The sequence below is a fragment of the Acomys minous genome (genome assembly GCF_964271855.1).
Source record: "Acomys minous genome assembly, chromosome: 9".
Classification (NCBI taxonomy): Eukaryota; Metazoa; Chordata; class Mammalia; order Rodentia; family Muridae; genus Acomys; species Acomys minous.
Genome location: NC_140490.1, coordinates 84,664,323 through 84,682,085, shown reverse-complemented (window position 1 = coordinate 84,682,085; position 17,763 = coordinate 84,664,323). Strand labels below are relative to the sequence as shown.

The window sequence follows — 17,763 nt, the reverse complement described above, 5'->3', positions numbered from 1 at the left end:
ATTGGAAACAAAGAAAACAATTCAAAGAATCAACAAAACCAAGAGCTGGTTCTTTAAGAAAATCAACAACATTGACAAACCTTTAACCAAACTAACTAAAAGGCAGAGAGAAAGTATTCAAATCAACAAAATCAGAAATGAAAAGGGGGACATAATGACAGAAACTGAGGAAAACCAAAATATCATCAGGCCTTACTTTAAAAGCCTATGTGCCACAAAATTTGAAAACCTAAACAAACTGGACAATTTTCTTGATAACTACAGACTATGAAATTGAATAAAGATCAGGTAAACAAATTGAATAGTTCTATCACACCTAAGGAAATAGAGGAAGTCATCAAAAGTCTCTTTAAAAAAAAAAAAAGCCCAGGACCAGATGCATTCAGCACAGAATTCCACCTGACCTTCAGAGAAGAGTTAATACCAATTCTTTTCAAACTATTCCATAAAATAGAAACAGAGGAACATTACCAAACTCTTCTATGAGGCCATAGTCACCTTGATACCTACAGAATAGACTCAACAAAGAAAGAGAATTTCAAACCAATTTCTCTTATGAACATTGATGGAAAAATACTCAATAAAATACTTGCAAACCAAATTCAAGAACACATCAAAACTATCATTCATCATGACCATGTAGGCTTCATTTCAGGTATGCAGGAGTCATTCAATATATGGAAATCCACCAATGTAATTCATCATATAAAAAAACTGAAAGAAAAAAACCCACATGATCATCTCCTTAGATGCTGAAAAAGCATTTGACAAAATCCAACACCCATTCATGTTAAAAGTCCTGGAGAGATCAGGGTTACAAGGCACATACCTAAACATAATAAAGGCAATATACAGCAAGCCTATAGCCAAAATCAAACTAAATGGAGAGAAACTTAAATCAATTCTACTGAAATCAGGGACAAGACAAAGCTGTCCACTCTTTCCATATCTCTTCAATATAGTCCTCGAAGTCTTAGCTAGAGCAATAAGACAACTACAGGAAATCAAGGGGATATAAATTGGAAAAGAAGTTGAACTATCACTTTTCACAGATGATATCCTAGTATATATAAGTGACCCCAAAAATTCTATCAAAGATCCCCTACAGCAGACAAACACCTTCAGCAAAGTGGCTGGATACAAAATCAACTAAAGATCAGTAACCTTGCTATATACAAGTGACAAACAGACTGAGAAAGAAGTTAGGGAAACTATACCCTTCACAATAGCTACAAATAATATAAAGTATGTTGGTGTAACTCTAACCAAGAAAGTGAAAGATTTGTATGAAAAAAAACTTCAAATCTCTGAAAAAAGAATTTGAAGATTTCAGAAGATAGAAATATCTCTCATGCTCATGGATTGGGAGAATCGACATAGTAAAACTGGCCGTCTTACCAAAAGCAGTCTACAGATTCAGTGCAATTCCCATCAAAATACCCACACAATTCTTTACTAACCTTGAAAGATCAATTCTCAACTTCATATGGAAAAACAAAAAAACCAGAATAGCTAAAATGATCCTGTACAATAAGAAATCTTCTGGAGGAATCTCCACCCTGGCTTTATTCATAATAGCCAGAATCTGGAAACAACCTAGATGTCCCTCAAGCAAAGAATGGATAGAGAAACTGTGGTACATTTACACAATGGAATACTATTCAGCTATTAAAAACAAGGAAATATTGAAATTTGCAGGCAAATGGATGGAACTGGAAAATATCATCCTGCGTGAGGTAACCCAGACCCAGAAAGACACACATGGTATATAGTCACTCCTAAGTGGATATTAGCCACATAATACAGGATAACTACACTACAACACAGAGTCAGAAACATCAACAAAGGACTATGTATGATGTGGACGTAGACCCTCTGCTCAGACGTAGTAGCACAGTCTCCTTGTGGATCCCACGTGTTGAGAGTAGGGACTACTTCAGACATGCACTCTGGCCACCAAACTTAGATCACTTCCCCCACGCAAGAGGGCCTTGCCAAGCTACAGAAGAAGAGGTTACAGGTAGTACAGAAGACTTGATAGGATGAGGTCACATGTTATGGGAGGAGGGCTCCTCTTTCTGAGTACTGAGGAGGGAGGGAGAGGGGATGAGGGAGGAAGGAGGATCAGGAGGGAATGAGGGAGGTGGATATACTCAGGATGTGAAGAATTTAAACTGCAGAACAAATAGGTAACTTATATTGCTAATCCCACTATATGGGAATAGCTCTGAGACTGACTGAGACATGAATGTTTAGACATAGACAGTGCTTCTTGTTGGCTACAGAACTCCTACAAATTACTATTAGATGCCATTCCTCATATGGCATGAATGAAGATTTACAGATGTCTTTTTATTCTGCTAATACAAAGATCAGACAGCCAGCTTTAATTATTCTGTGTATCACACACACCTTATATACTTATAATTTTAGGACTGTATAATGCTTGTGAGAAATTAAATGTTTTTAGAACAAAAGAACTGGACACTGGACATTGGATCAGACCTGACAGGATGCATTCCTCTCAGCATGCTGGACACTGACATCCTGTATCCTTCATGTTCCAGCACCAAGTGTTTCAATTGCTGCTCCTCATCAGAACAAGATAGCTCCCAGGACAGCTTCAAAGAAAAGCTTCCAATCCCAATTGGTCCAGCATTTCAGACTGTCCCACACAGGACTCAAATTAAGCCTGGAAATTCTCAATATTTAGAAACTAGACCAAGAATGCGATTCCTAACTTCTTTAACCATTTCTCCAAGTTTATTTGGGCCTCTACTATGTAGTATTTGCCCCAAATCAGCCAGAATAAAACTTAAGAGAATAATGCCCCATTTCTTTTAAGGAGGGTTGGGTAGGATTTTGGTTGCTTTCTTGAGCTATAGAAGGTTATTATCAATGGGAATTGGCTGCATGTTATTATTGCTCTTGTTTAGAAAGAAAACAATTTTAGACTCCGTGATGTCTCTCTTTTCCCTTATATTATATTCTTAGGTTTGGAGATAGGGGTTGAAAAAAAGAAGGGGGAATATAGAAATATATAGGGAAGATAGAACAAAAAGTAGATTAGTGAATCTACTCCTCAACTTAATGCCTCAATTGTCACTCACAAGGTTATTTTTAATTCACTCATATAGAATTTTGCATATAGATGCAAAATAAGTTTAATTCTAGATACAGTGGTATAGAATCCAAATGTAAGTTTATTCTTCTCACACACTACTCCAATATGAGGTGTTGTACCAATATACCTCAATTATAATACAATATTTACTTCTATTACTTTGAAATTGTTATTGCAGGCTGTTTAGCATTAATAAGTTATACAAGTTAATTGTTAGCTGATCAAATTATGGTCATGTCAATCACTAGTCTTCTTTTATCACAAGAAAATGCATCCTAGGTGTGGCAGATAGATATGATTCCATAGAAAGATAAGGTAGGATAGTTAAATAGGGTCTTCAAAAACCTCAGAGACATGCAGAATATGGCATTTAAAATGTTTTTATTATTTTTAAAGATTCACTGGCAATGAGACAGGTTAACTCCTAGCAACACCCAGCCTGCCTCAAAGAGGATAATGAGCATCAAAGAACCTCTTTGTGGAGATGGCTTCAAATGTGGCAAACAAGCCACTGGGTAAAATGTCCTCATTTCTACCACATACAGAATTCTGCTTTAAAGGGGGTAAGCCTGGGTGCAGGCAGAGTCAACAGCCAAACTCTGCCAAGACAGGGTAAGCAAGTCCTCAGTAGTTTCTGCCTCACAAATATGTCTGTCAGACATATTGGGCAAGAAGGTTGAAGATGACGTTCCAACATAATAGAGAGTTTTGGGTGACTATTCAGGTAGCAAACTGTCTCTATCATCTCATTTGGAAAGCAGCTAACATGCACTTCTGGCATACTCAGGTAATCAAGTTTATTCCTTCTCAGGTAGCTTAGTTTTATAATGAAACATAGTTGTGGAGGGATTAAGATGGTTTAAGCTCTAGATAGATGTTTTAAGTTGATAATGACAAGATATAATGGAGATTGATTTACATTCAGAATTTTAGACACACCAAGATAGGAAAATGTTTTCTTCATGGCTGTCAAATACAAAGAGCCAAAACACTAAGAATGTAACATTTATGTAATTCCTGATTGTGTCATGGTTACTCTTGCTATAGGTAGTTTATATGGAATAATATAAATGTATATGTAAAAAAATAAAAATGTTTAATTAATTTTAAAAAATAAAATTGAAAAAATTGGGCCTTTCCCTCAAGGATATGTGTTACCTAGGAACTCTGTCTGAATGGTCTGACTGGTATTCTCAGATGGTGTCAGAAGGACAGCTAACATGGTGCTTTCCACAGTCTCCAGCAAGATGGTACCCAGGGTAGATCTCTCATTTATTCTGAGCTCAGCCCATGTGGGTGCTTTCTCCAGCACAATGGAGACACTGGTAGCTGCACTCTGCAAGGAAAAAAAAACATTTATTAATGTGCTCATCCCTCCCACTCCTCCTCTCCCTCCTGTTACTCCTCCCACCGCTCCTCCTTCTGCTCTTTCTCCCTCCTTTCTTCCTCCTATTCCTCCTCCTCCTCCCTCTTCCCCTTAATCACCTGCTCTTCCTCATCCTCCATTCCTCCTCCTCCATAGGCTCCTCTTCTTCCATGTCCTCCTTCTGTTCCTCCTCCTGCTCTACCTCCTCCCCTCCTCTGGTTAACAAAATAATCTATGCCCTCTCTAGCACTAGAAAAATTTAAAAAAAGGTTGAGGATGAGTCAAAATGAGAATGAGTGTGGTGATACAGTTCTGAAATTACAGAACTCAGAAGGCTGAGGCGGGTGGGTCCCGAGCTACTCAAGGTAGAGGCCAGCTCGAGTGACAGCAAGACCCTGTCTCATTTTTTTTTTAAAAAAGAGGCAAAAATGACATCCACTCAGATCCATTTCTAGACTTAAGAGACCAAGTTAGGAATGTTTGAGCCCATCCTTACCTTTGCATTAGCACGGCAAGCCAGTGCCTGAGACAGCCTGCATTTCGTACGTTGTTTGGCCCAGAAAATTCTTTTGGAGACTAATGTTTCCAGATACACTTAAAAATTTTGTGAAGACCTCACTCAGTGATGATTATTTTAAAATGCTTTTTGATATATTAAGTTCTCCAGAAGGAGTTTAACAGTTTGGACATGGAGAAGGCTTCCAGTCAGGGGAGAGGAGTTGGTGCTAATAGGACAGTCTGCAGAGGAGGTAAGGATTCAGCAAGGGGGGTTGGGAATGAGTCAGGCAATGGTCAGGAGGATCTCACAGCTCTGACTAGCAACCAGGTGCTTTTTTATTTATACACATTTCGGAAAGCAAAGAAGCCTAATGATTATCCATAAAGTAGAAATTATGGGCTTGATTTCTTTTTCATTACGTGTCCAGGGTTACAAATTCAGTCACAATTAGAATAGAAACAGAACACATTATATTTTTATTGTCAGCCCTATGGCTCCAATTTAAAGAATCTAAAGAATGAATCATCTGACTTGGGATGGGGAAGGCTCCTGGGAGTCTATGGAGGTGACCCTAGCTGAGACTCCTAGCAGCAGATTGGATATAGAGCCTGAAGTCGCCACCTCTTGTAGCCAGGTGGGATTCCCAGAGGAGGGAGGGGGACACCAATCCACCCATAAAACCTTTGACTCAAAATCTGTCCTGCCTACAAGATATGCAGGGATAAAGATGGAGCAGAGATTGAGGGGATGGCCAGCCAATGGCTGGTCCAACTTGAGACCCCACCCCATGGGAGAGAGCAAACCTCTGACACTATTAATGACACTCTACTATGCTTGCAGACAGCAACCTAGCATAACTGTCTTCTGAGAGGTTTCATCCAGCAGCTGATTGAAACAGGTGCAGAGACCCACAGATAAACAATAGGCAGAGGCTGGGGAGTCTTGTGGAAGATTGAGAGGAAGGACTGAGGGAGCTAAAAGGGTCAAGGACATCACAAGAACACCTACAGAATCAACTAACCTTGGCCAATGGGGGCTCACAGAGACTGAACCACCAACCAAAGGGCATGCATGAACTGAACCTAAGTCCCCTACACATATGTAACAGATGTGCACTTGATCTTCATGTGAGTCCCCTAACGATTAGAGTGGGGGCTGTCTCTGACTTTGTTGCCTAATTTTGGATCCATTTCCTCTAGCTGAGACGCCTTGTCTGGCCTCAGTGGAAGAGGATGTGCCTAGTCCTGCTGCAACTTGATGTGCGCCAGGGTGGGTTGGTGCCCCTGGGGTGTCTTCTCTTCTCTGAGGAGGAGAGGGAGGATAGGAGAAGGAGTGTGTGAGGGCGGGGCTTGGAGGAGAAAAAGAGAGGGAGCTGTGATCAGGATGTAAAGAGAATAGATAATTAAATTAAATTAAATTAATAAGGAAAAAGGAATATTTCCTCTGAATCAAACACACTTATTATATGACATCCTGCTTTTTGGCTGGCAGTTTTTTCAGTTTGAGAGCATTCCAGACAAACAGAAAAAATCTGAACTGGTCTTTTTATGAATAACAAACACTAATATGTAACTTCTTTTGCTACACGTTTCATCATCTATGCTATAAAGTAGAAATTTTTTACCTTAGTCAATATATATTCTTTACTAAGTTCTATTCCTCCAGGGCTATACTCTGCATGATCCTCTATCTTTACCCTACATTTTCAAAGAACTCTAAGCATATAATAAAAAGAATCTATAACCTATTCTCCTGGCCAGTCAGAGTTTGTCAATTGACTCTGTTTACCCTGCACCAATTATACTGTTTGGGTTTACTCAGGGGCAGATACCCCAAGAGGATTTCCGGAGTGATGGCCTCATCTAGATATGTGCTTATCTCTGTTTGATGATCTCCAGGGCATAAGGAAGCCTTCTAAATAGAAGCCAGATAAAGTTAACTTTAGAATTTTCCTAAAATGATTCAGACATAATTTTCTGATGAAAAGACATAAATCATAATGCAGAACGCAACATGCAGAAACCAAAATCCAAAAGTGAGGGGCAAAGTAACAGGGATTGCAGCAATTAGCTTAGTTTTGCTGGAACTGTGTCAAGCAGCTGTGCTGGCTTCGTGATTCTCGCTGTTTCCAGTGGATATGGATATGCCAGACATGAAATCTAGTCACATGATAGCTGACATGTTAGAGAAGAATGCTGTATGAAGACACATATGTGAACAAGCAGCATGGCACCTACATGTACTTAAGGAGGGAAGATTGCAAGCTAACAACAGTTTCTTATCTAGTATGGCTTAGGAGCAACAGCAAATTTGAAACGTGCTTCAGAAACTCATAAGCAGGCCAGGGTGCTGAGAGTAAGTGACTGGTAACTATTCAGAATATACGTGTCACATCTCTACCCCAAGACCCAAGGAGCATTCAGACAAGGAGACAAGAAGAACTAAAAAAAAGCTGGAAGATGGGGAAGCACCTCATGACAATGGCTGTCAATGGCTACTAGAAGAGGGATGTCATTTTTCACTAATGGAGTCACTGGGGACTAATCAGGCAGAAGCGCCAGGGGTACCACATGGAAATGAGAGGAACATAACCACAATACAGTAGACAGACAGACAGACAGACAGACAGACAGACAGACAGAAGAAACTGTCAAAACTAAAGGGAAATGTTGTTAAATGTCTTAGAATGTCTGTAGCTGAAATGCTTTTACAGAGTATCCAGGTTAAGTTCTAGCACCCACATTGGGTGCCTCACAACTGCCTGTAACTCCAGCTCTAGGTGGATCTGATACTTCTGGCCTCTGTGGGCACCCACACACAAGCTACATAAAATTGACAAAAATAAATAAATCCTTAAAAATATTAGTATTTATATTTCTGACCCATAAGAACAAAAACACAGAGTTATGCGGTAGATAGTGCGCATGCATGTGTGTTGGTGTGTGTTAGTGTGTGTGTGTGTGTGTGTGTGTGTGTGTGTGTGTGTGTGTGTGTGTGTGTGTGTGTGTGTGCGCGCGCGCGCAAGCACATAGGCTGTATGCTCATATGGAGATCAGATGCCAAATGTGACCATTGTATCTCAGATGCCGGATGCTATTTATCTTGTTGAGACACGGTCCCTTGCTGACCTGGAACTCACCAAGTAGGCTATGTTAGACAGCCAGTGGTCCCCAGGCTCTGCCTCCCAGTGCTGGCATTTTAAATGCATGAGTTATGCCTAGATTTGTGGTCTTTGTTTTGTTTTATTTTGTTTCACGTTCTTGGAATAGAGCCTAGGTCTTCATGCTTACAAGGCAGCCCTTTGCCCACCAATCCACAACCTGAGTCAGGTACATATAGTTTAACTATCATATGTAAGCATATACATACATATTGCCTTATTTAGTATGGAGCCAATACCTATGAAATTACAAGCAATAATTATTTCTGGTTTGAAATAAGAAAACAAGGATCCACAATGGAATACAACTCACCCATTAAAAACAAAAAATGTCATGCAATTTGCAAGCAAATGGATGGAATTAGAAAAGATCATCCTGAGTGAGGTAACCCAGACCCAGAAAGACGTGCATGGTATGTACTCGCTTATAAATGGATATTAACCATAAAGTACAAGATAACCATGCTACAATCGATAGACCCAAAGAGGCCAATGAGGGCCCAAAGAAGAATCCTTGAATCTCATTCAGAAGAGGAAATAAAATAGACACCTGAAGTAGATGGGAGGAAGGAACTGGGTGGAAGACAGGGGGAGGAGAGTAAAGGATGAGTATCAGATTGCAAGAGTGGACAGGAGAGAGAATGGAATGGGCATGTATAGGCTGGACCTAGACCCCCTACACACATGCAGCAGATGTGCAGCTTGGTCAACATGTGGGTTCACTAACAATAGGAGTAAGGGCTGTCTCTGACTCTGTTTCCTGCCTTTCCCCTAGCTGGGCTGCCTTATCAGGCCTCACTGGGAGAAGATGTGCTTAGTCCTGCTGTGCCTTGCAGAACCAGGGTAGGTTGATACTCCTTTTGGGACTCCCTCATTCTGAGAAGAAGAAAAGGGGGGAATGGGGAAGCGGGCATGAGGGTGGGACTGGGCAGAAATAAGGGAGGAGCCTGGGATTAGGCTATAAAGTGATTAAATAATTTTTAAAGGAGAATATATAAAGGGGAATATGTTTGTGATGCCTGAAGGGGAAAAAGATGAGAGTAGAAAGGGTTACTGGGTTAGGATATAATCAAGATATATGGCTTACACATATGAAATTATCAAAGAATAAATAAAATATACTTTATTTTGAAAAACAATACAACTTCAAAAGAAAATGACAGGTTTTTAAATCAAAGTGAGATCATCCAGGGGGAAATGAATGGGGTGTGGAGATGGGTTAAAAACAAGAAGAGGTGGGAATTACAATGTATATTGACGTTCACTTCTGCATTTGTCATGACAAGACCCACTATTTTCTTTGCTTACCAAAAAATTTTAAGGTAACAACGTTCTGAAAGGCTGAATATAATACCTGATGTTGGCACAGAGAGAGAGAGAGAGAGAGAGAGAGAGAGAGAGAGAGAGAGAGAGAGAGAGAGAGAGAGAGAGAGGAGAGGGAGGGAGAGAGACATATATACACATGCAGAGAGTGGTGGGAAGAGACAGACACAGATGACGAAGGTGTTGTCATTACCTGTAGGGACACCGGGGCACTTTTGTTTTCACAGGTCTTATCCAGGATGCTGAAGGTGGCATTCACAAGTGTACAGAAGGCCTGTGTTCCAAGAAAAGAGCATTTGTGAGCTTTTGCCAGTCTGTAGTAAATCAAAAAAGTCTACTAATTACGCACTAGAGCTCAACAGATGAGTGATCCAAATTCATGAGTCTCCATTCTCTGGGAAATAAACACTTATCTCATCAGGTTTTCATTTAAAAGAAGTTGAGATGGGTGGTGAATAACAGGTGCATTCGCTCAAGAGAGTTCTGCCATCCTCCTCCAGGCAGGGAGACCATAATTCATAATAGCCTAGTATATGGAAATGTGTAGACTCCAGTTATAAACCAAAGGCAAAAAGATAAAGAATGAAGTGCTAAACTGGCTTGATTTCATCAGAGAACACTGTATATCCATGTTGAAACAACCCCAGTGTACCCTATTGGTATGGAAAGTTATTATGTACTGTCCTGATTTCATTTCAGTTGCCTTGATAAAATACCTTGACACAAAAAAAAGCAACTTGAGGAAGAAAGGATTTTTTTTTCAGTTTACAATTCTAGGCTACAATCTATCATTGTGAGGACTCAAAGGTGCCAGCCTGAGATGGCTCATCATGGCCATAGTAAATAGCATTGAGAAATGAGCACATGCTTGCTCACTATCTTGCTTGTGCTCAGCTCTATTTCTCCACTATTACATGGTTTTTGAACCCTGTGACTAGGGAACCCTGTGTCTAGATGCTGACCACTATGGTCTGGGCCTTCCCGTATCAATTAATTAATACAATCTCTCACAGACATCCCTTACAAAGGCCAACACAATGAAGAAAATCCTTCATTGTTACTCACTTCCAGAGTGATTCTAGGTTGGGACAAATTGACAAATAAAGTTAGTCATCAAGGCCAGAGATGCTTGTGGACACCTCTACTCCTAGCACTTGAGAGGCAGAGGCAGGCAGATCTTTGTGAGTTCGAGGCCAGCCAGGGACACATAGTTAGATCCTGTCTCAAAAACAAAACAGTTGTCCCACATGTTAATAGAACAAATGTGTGAATGAACAACTAAAAAAAAAAAGCATTGCAAATGGCCAAGCTCTATATTTTTAATGTTCAATTCTTGGCCATAAATTAAAATACATTTCAAACTACATTGAGACTCCATCTCACCCAAGTCAGAAGGATACCATCAAAACAACAGCAGCAGCACTGAATGGACTAAGTAGGTGTACAAGGATTGCATGAGGTTGGTAGGGACCTGGAGGCGGTGGTGAGAAGAGGAGGGGTGAGTATATTTAATCAGAGCATATGTATGATCTCAATCAATAAAATGGTACAATAAAAAAATGACAACAATGTTGGTGAGGGTTTGTGGGAGACAGACTTTGTGCACTGCTGATGGGAGTGTGAATAGGTACAGCTGTTATAGTATGCAGGCCCTCAGAGCATGAAAAACAAACCCACCATGTGACCTACCCTGATCATATGCCTAAAGAAAACTCCTCAGCTATAGGAAATGTCCAGAATGCAAAGATTCATATAGAGAGAGAGCTAATTAGTGTTCCAGGGGCCTTGAGGAGGTGTGGCAGCTCCTGTTTAATGGGTCTGAAGCCTCCATTGGGGTTGATGAAGATACAGAACAAGATACTAATAATTTTTGCGTGGCACACTATGAATTTACTATAAACCACTGAACTGTGCGCTTTTAGGTGATGATGTGACAGATAATCTCAACTGCCGACTCAATGAAGCCGACATCCCTTGAGAGGCACACTTTGGATATGCCTGTAGGAGATTTTTTTTTCTTAATTTACTATATGGGTGTTTTGATTGTCTATGTGTGTCTCTGGCTGCCTGGTTCCTGTAGAGGACAGAAGAGGGCATAAAATCTCGTAGAGCTGGAGTTTAAAATAGTTGGTAAAGCATCAAGTGGGTGCAGGGATTTAAACATGGGTCCTCTGGAAGAGCAGGTGGTGCCCTTAACCACTGAGCAGCTTTCCAGCTCCCTGTGAGTAATATCTTAAATAGGGTAAGAAAACCTGCCCGCTGCAAGTGGCACCATTCCCTTGGCTAGGATTCCGGACTTCATATACAAACGAAAGAGTGAGCTAAGCACCAACAATCACCACTCTCTGCCTCCTGGCTGGAGGTAAGGTGACCAGAGGCCACAAGATCTTGCTGCCAGGCTCTCCTCACCATGATGTACTGCATCCTCACGTTGTGAGCCAAGATAGGCCTTTTCTCCCTCATGTTGCTTTTGTCACAATATTTTATTCCAGCAACAAAGCAAGATGATACACACACAAACTACAAAACATGAGTCCAAGATGTGTAGGGAATCCCAAGATAATGTGTAAACTGACATGAAATTGACAATCTCTGAAGAGAGATGTGAAGTCTTTTACTCACAGTGAGTTTAATAGAACAAGCTCTCCACTCACAACCCATTTTTGCCTAAGAAGTGTTTACACAACACCAGGATATAAACCTATATATTTATTTATTATATGATTTTATACGTAATATAATTATGTATTATATTTATATGTAAACCCCAGGATATCAATATATATTAAACATTTGCTGATAATAAGTCATGAAGCTTATTTCCAAACAATTACTTGGGCTTAGGAAGGAGCTCAGTGGTACAGCACTTGCCTAGCAGGCACAAGACCCTAGGTTCAATCCTCAGCATCATAAAAGTATGTAGACAAAATCTCTTGTGCACTGTATGGAAGCATCACTTGTCAATAAAAGCTAATGACCTATTAGCTGAGGCAGGAAATAGGAAATAGGAGTTCCAGCAGAGAGAAATGAACTCTGGTATAGAAACATAGGCAGAAGATTCACCCTGGACTTCTGAGGAAGATGGACGCATGAAACTGAGGAGAGGTAACCAGAATGTGGCACACATAGAATAGGATAAATGGGGCAAAATAAGTTATGAGCTAGTCAAGAAATAAGCAAAAGTTTATGGCTAGGCATTTTTTTTCACAAATAATAAATCTCAGAGTCATTATTTTAATAGCTGAAGTGCAGGAAGAAAACATTGGTTACAAGACTATAATTTTAAATTACTTTTAAGGGGTTTGGTGGGTGTGTGTCTGCGTGTAGGGTGTGTGTGTGTGTGTGTGTGTGTGTGTATTCTTGTGTGCATGCATGCATGTGTGCATACACACCCGTGAGCCTGCATGTGTGTGTGTGTGCATATGAACATGCATGCACACATGTAACTTTTAAGTGTAGTTGCTTTGTGGGGCCAGAGAAGGGCACAAGACCTCTTGAAGCTAAAGTTATAAGCAGTTGTGAGCCAACTGATGAAGATGGTGGCAACTGAACTCAGGTCTTCTGCGAGAGCAGCCATGATCATGACCAGTGACTCAACTCTGCAGCTGCCTTGCCACCCCCCCTTTTTTTAGAAGAATTCCTCAAGTTTTTTTTAGAGAAAATACCCTGTCTTTCCAGCTGGATGGATATTATTTTGGTCAATAAGGTATGACTAGAAGTGATACTTTAAAATGTTCTCTGTTTTTTGGTGGGGATGACAATGCATATAGTTTTATTAGACATTCCATTTCTATCTTCTTTTAGACATTGCATGTTCCATTCAAGATACAGCGCTTATAAAGTGCAATGTTTTAGTTCCTCTCCCTGTGCACATGTTTCATGTTCAAGTAGCGAGAGTGCCCAGTAATTTACTGTAGAAGCTTAAATTTTAAATTTAATTTGATAATTTTTATCTTAATAATTTTAATATTTAAGCTGAATTTGAAACTGTCACATAACTTGCTAACTTTGGGTCCTTCATATGTATTCCCCTGTGGACAGATGCTACCACTCTACTTGGATTATCTTAAACCACCTCTTCATTGGTGGGTCTTGAAGAAGCAGCACCAGCAGAGGGAGGCATTTCCCCACCAGGGAAGCCACCAGGCATCCCTCCAGACGTACCACCTGCACTCTGGTACAGCTTGGTAGTGATGGGGTTGCAGACCTTCTTCAGTTCCTCCCTCTCTACAGTCTGATTCTTATCCAGACAACTGATGGCTTCCTTACACTTGCCTAGAACCTTCTGTTTGTCATAGTTATTGGTCTTGCCTTAAAGGTTCTCATCTTCAGCTGCTGCTATTGTGTTAAAGGCATAGGACTCCACTGAATTATTGAAGGAAAATGTATCTCTGTCCTCATCTTCGGCTTTGTACCTCTCAGCTTCCTGGACCATGCACTCAATATCCTCCTTGCTCAAGTGGGCATAGTCATTGGTGATGGCGATCTGTTTTCTCCTTTCCTGTGCTCTTGTCTACAATGGAAACATTGAGGAGGCTATTGGCATTGATGCCAAAAGTGACTTCAACCTGAGGAACACCATGGGGTGCTGAAGGTATGCCCATGAGTTCAAACTTTCCAAGGAGGCTGTTATCTTTGGCCTGGCCCTTTCCCTTTCACCTTCATATAAGTACACACAGCTGTTTGTCAGAGTAGGTGACAAAAGTCTGTGTCTGATTGGTAGGAACAATGGTATTATGCTTGATGAGGAGTATGACTCAATATGAAGGGAAAGAGGAGTGACATCCAAGCGCAGCAAATTCTGAACATTTTCAGACTTATCTACATACAGAATGGCTACCTGAACAGCTGTATCATAACCAACAGCTTTGTCAAGGTTATTGTTCCTATTTAGTTCTTTTCTATTAAAAAAAAATAGAAGCGTCTTGCAGAAGCTTCTGGATCTTAGGGATTCTGATAGAACCACCCACCCAGACAATATCATGGATCTGTGATTGGTATAGTCTGTCATCTCAAAGGACCTTTTCAACATGGTCCACATACCATGGAACAGATTCACATTCGATCCTTCAAATCAAGCATGGATACTAGCGGTATAGAAGTTGATTCTCTGAAAATCAATCTCAGTACTGGCTCGGGTGCGGGAGGAGAAGGTATGCTTAGCCCAATCATTGGCAGTATGCAGATGCTTCTTCTTGTTCTCACTGATGTCCTTCTTGTTCTTTCCTTTAAGCTCAGCAATGAAATGGCCAGTCATTTGGTTATCAGAGTCCTCTCCTCCCAAGTGAGTGTCTCCAGCTGTCTACTTTACTTCAAAATTGTCGTCTTCAATAATGAGTGTTAATACATCAAAAGTACCACCTCCTGAGTTAAAAAAAAATCAGCACATTTCTTTCAGCTCCAATCTTTTTAATCTAAGCCATATTCTTTTTTTTTTTACAAGAGGGTGGCTTTCGTTTTCTCTTGTCTTCTTTCTACTTCCTAAAATACATATCTGATAGCAGGAGCTGAAGCAGCATTTTGGACCACAGAGCAGGAGTCTTGTGTTCAAAAAAAAGAAATAGTTTCTGCTTTTAAAAACAACATAGAGAGTATGGTTTTTGCTATTTCACTATTGCACTCGTTTTTTTAAGATTGGCAAAGCAATATTTCACCTCATTGGCCTCTTGGAAAACATCAAGAACTAAAAATTTTCAACAATGCTTACACATTCAATAAGAATATGCATCCAGCCAGAAAAGGGGGCATCTATCTCAAAGCCACACACACACACCAAGGCTCTAGGAACATAGTGAATGGAGGGTCAGGAAGAATGTAAGAGCAGGAGGGCATGAAAGAAAACAGTGAGGTGCTGTCTTCTGAACATGACAGGATGATGGCACTCATGAACGCACAGCAGCTGTGGGAATCTACACAAGAGCAAGCAAGCCAAATTTCTAGACATAGACTGGGAAGGTGCTTTCCAGCTCCTCCCTCACTGAGAAACTCTTTGCAGCAAGAGCTTCTGGGAGAAGGAGAATTGTTCTTTCTTAAGGGTATGGTGACCAGTGGGGTCCCATTTTCCAGTAGATGCCCCCACACCCATGCATGTATGGGCACCAGTGACTAAACTTAGTGGGTCATCAATGAAAAATAGTACATGAAATTGGAAGAAATGCTGTGTTGAGGAATGTTGGGGGTAGGGGGAAGAAGAGGGTGAGTATTATCATAGTTCATTGTATACGTGGATGAAATTCTCAAGAAGAAAAATAAACGTTTTTAGTCCAGGTATGGTGGCGCATGCCTTTAATTCCAGCACTCAGGAGGCAGAGGCAGGCAAATCAATGTGAGTTCGAGGCCAGCCTGGTCTACAAAGTGAGCCCAGGACAGCCAAGGCTACACAGAGAAACCCTGTCTTGAAAGAAAAAGTTTTTTAAAAACTTACATTGTGAGGATCCATGGCTTTCCCTGCTTGGCACTGCTGTATCTGCTCACTATTGGGTATCAAGTCTTCTTTACACTTGAAGGGGGACCCTGGTAGGAAAAAAATCAACTATGGAAAACATTCGTCACAGTGAGGTTACTATGTGGAGAGCTGATTCTGTGTCCTTTACACATAACATCGACCTCAGCCAAGATACATAGAAGTGACGAGGGGCAAACTGCAAACACTCACAAGGTGTTAGATGCTCCAAAAGCATGGCATAGATTCAAAGGGAGTGAGAGAGGACACAGTGCCCAATGCCACAGTGGCCATTCATGTCAGCTATCTTCTCAACAGAAAGAGCATCACCTGGAAGATGGGCCTCTGGCCGTACTTATAGGGAATCATCTTGAGTAGGTTCATTGGTATGGGAAGACACATCTTAGTTGTTGGCAGGACCATCTCCTGGGCAGAGAGATCCTGCACAGCACAAAATGGGAATATCAAGCAGCAGCAGCAGCAGCAGCAACGTACGTCGCTTTTTGTTCCTGACTGGGTGTGATGTGACCGACTGCCTTCACTTCCCATCATAACCTTGAACCATAACCAGAATAAAACTTTGCTCCAGTGAGTTGCTTTTGCGATGGTATCTTTTTTTTTCACACTAACAAGTAACTAAGATATCATTGTTACAAAAATCGAAGATAAACAAAGGTAAGCAAGTTGGTGCAGGCCTGAAGTATTTTTTTTCAAGTATGAAAATATAAGCAGGAAATAAAAGGAGCCTGGATATCTACCAACAGACGAGTGGATAATAAAAATGTGATATATATATATATATGACTATTATTCATCCATAAGAAATAAATAAAATATTTTTAGGAAAATAGATATAACTGGAAGTATTACATTGAAGTAACAGAGACTTAGAAAGACAAACACCACATATTGTCACTCATACACAGGTCTTGATCTCTGCAGGTTAAATATATGTAAGTAGACATGAAGGCAAAAGCAAACAGGAAGCTGGAAGGGGACTTTAATGAATGGGCTGTAAAGAATAACAAAACACATAAGATATGAGAAGAGAGGGAAGAAACTATGGGGAAAATAAAAATACCAAAGGGGAAAAGGAAGCATGGAAGATGGGAGGAGAGGAGGTGAAAGAGGAAATAAGGGAAAAGAGAGAAGGAGGAAGGGGAGGAAGGGAAAGAGAAAAGGAGAGGGAGGAGAAGAGAGGGAGAAAGGCGAAGTGGGAGAAATGCAGGAGAGGAAGGAAAGGAGGAGGAGAGGGAAGAGGAAGAGAAGGAGGAGACAAGAGGAGCAAGAAAGGAGGGGTAGAGGATAAAGAGGAAAGGGGGAGAAGGAGAAATGAAGGGAAAAGGAGGAAAGAGAGAAAACGGAGCATGAGGGGGGGAGTAAGAGGAGGAGAGGGTTTACATCTTTTCCTCAGAAGTAACTGGCATAGCATTTACACTGTGTTAGGCATCATAAATAAAAAATGAAAAGGAGGAAGGAATAGGTAAAATAGATACACATTTCTATAAGGTTCTTTGTGAGAAAAAGACAAAAAGATGTAGTAGGGAAGGAGTGTGTGGAAGACTGAATGGGACTGGTGACATTCTCACCGCTATGAGGAGGATCTTAGATAAACTTGTGTTGTTATTGTGTTTCATTGCAGCCACTCAGGCTATGTACATTCTGTTTTAGACTTTAGTTTATGTGTATGTGGTGTACATGTTTGTGAACATGCTCATGTGTGTATATCATAAATGCTCGTACATATGGAAGCCAGAAGTTGGCGTTGGGTGTCTTCCTCAGTCACTCTCTACCATCATATACTCTAACCTCTGGAACCATAAGTCCAAATAAACTCTTTTATTTCTAA

At 40.6% G+C, this 17,763-nt stretch overlaps 1 protein-coding gene across 1 annotated transcript in view; it reads right to left on the bottom strand.

Moving 5' to 3' along the window:
• The window catches only part of ADGRE1 (adhesion G protein-coupled receptor E1), a 90,059-nt gene that overhangs the window by 48,403 nt on the left and 23,893 nt on the right, over positions 1 to 17,763 (bottom strand). Inside the window, exons 10-12 of the mRNA XM_084796281.1 lie at positions 15,897 to 15,985; positions 9,666 to 9,746; positions 4,283 to 4,460 (exon numbers count right to left, since the gene is read on the bottom strand). Coding sequence (XP_084652407.1) covers positions 4,283 to 4,460; positions 9,666 to 9,746; positions 15,897 to 15,985 — 348 coding nt within the window. The remainder of the gene's footprint in view (positions 1 to 4,282; positions 4,461 to 9,665; positions 9,747 to 15,896; positions 15,986 to 17,763) is intronic.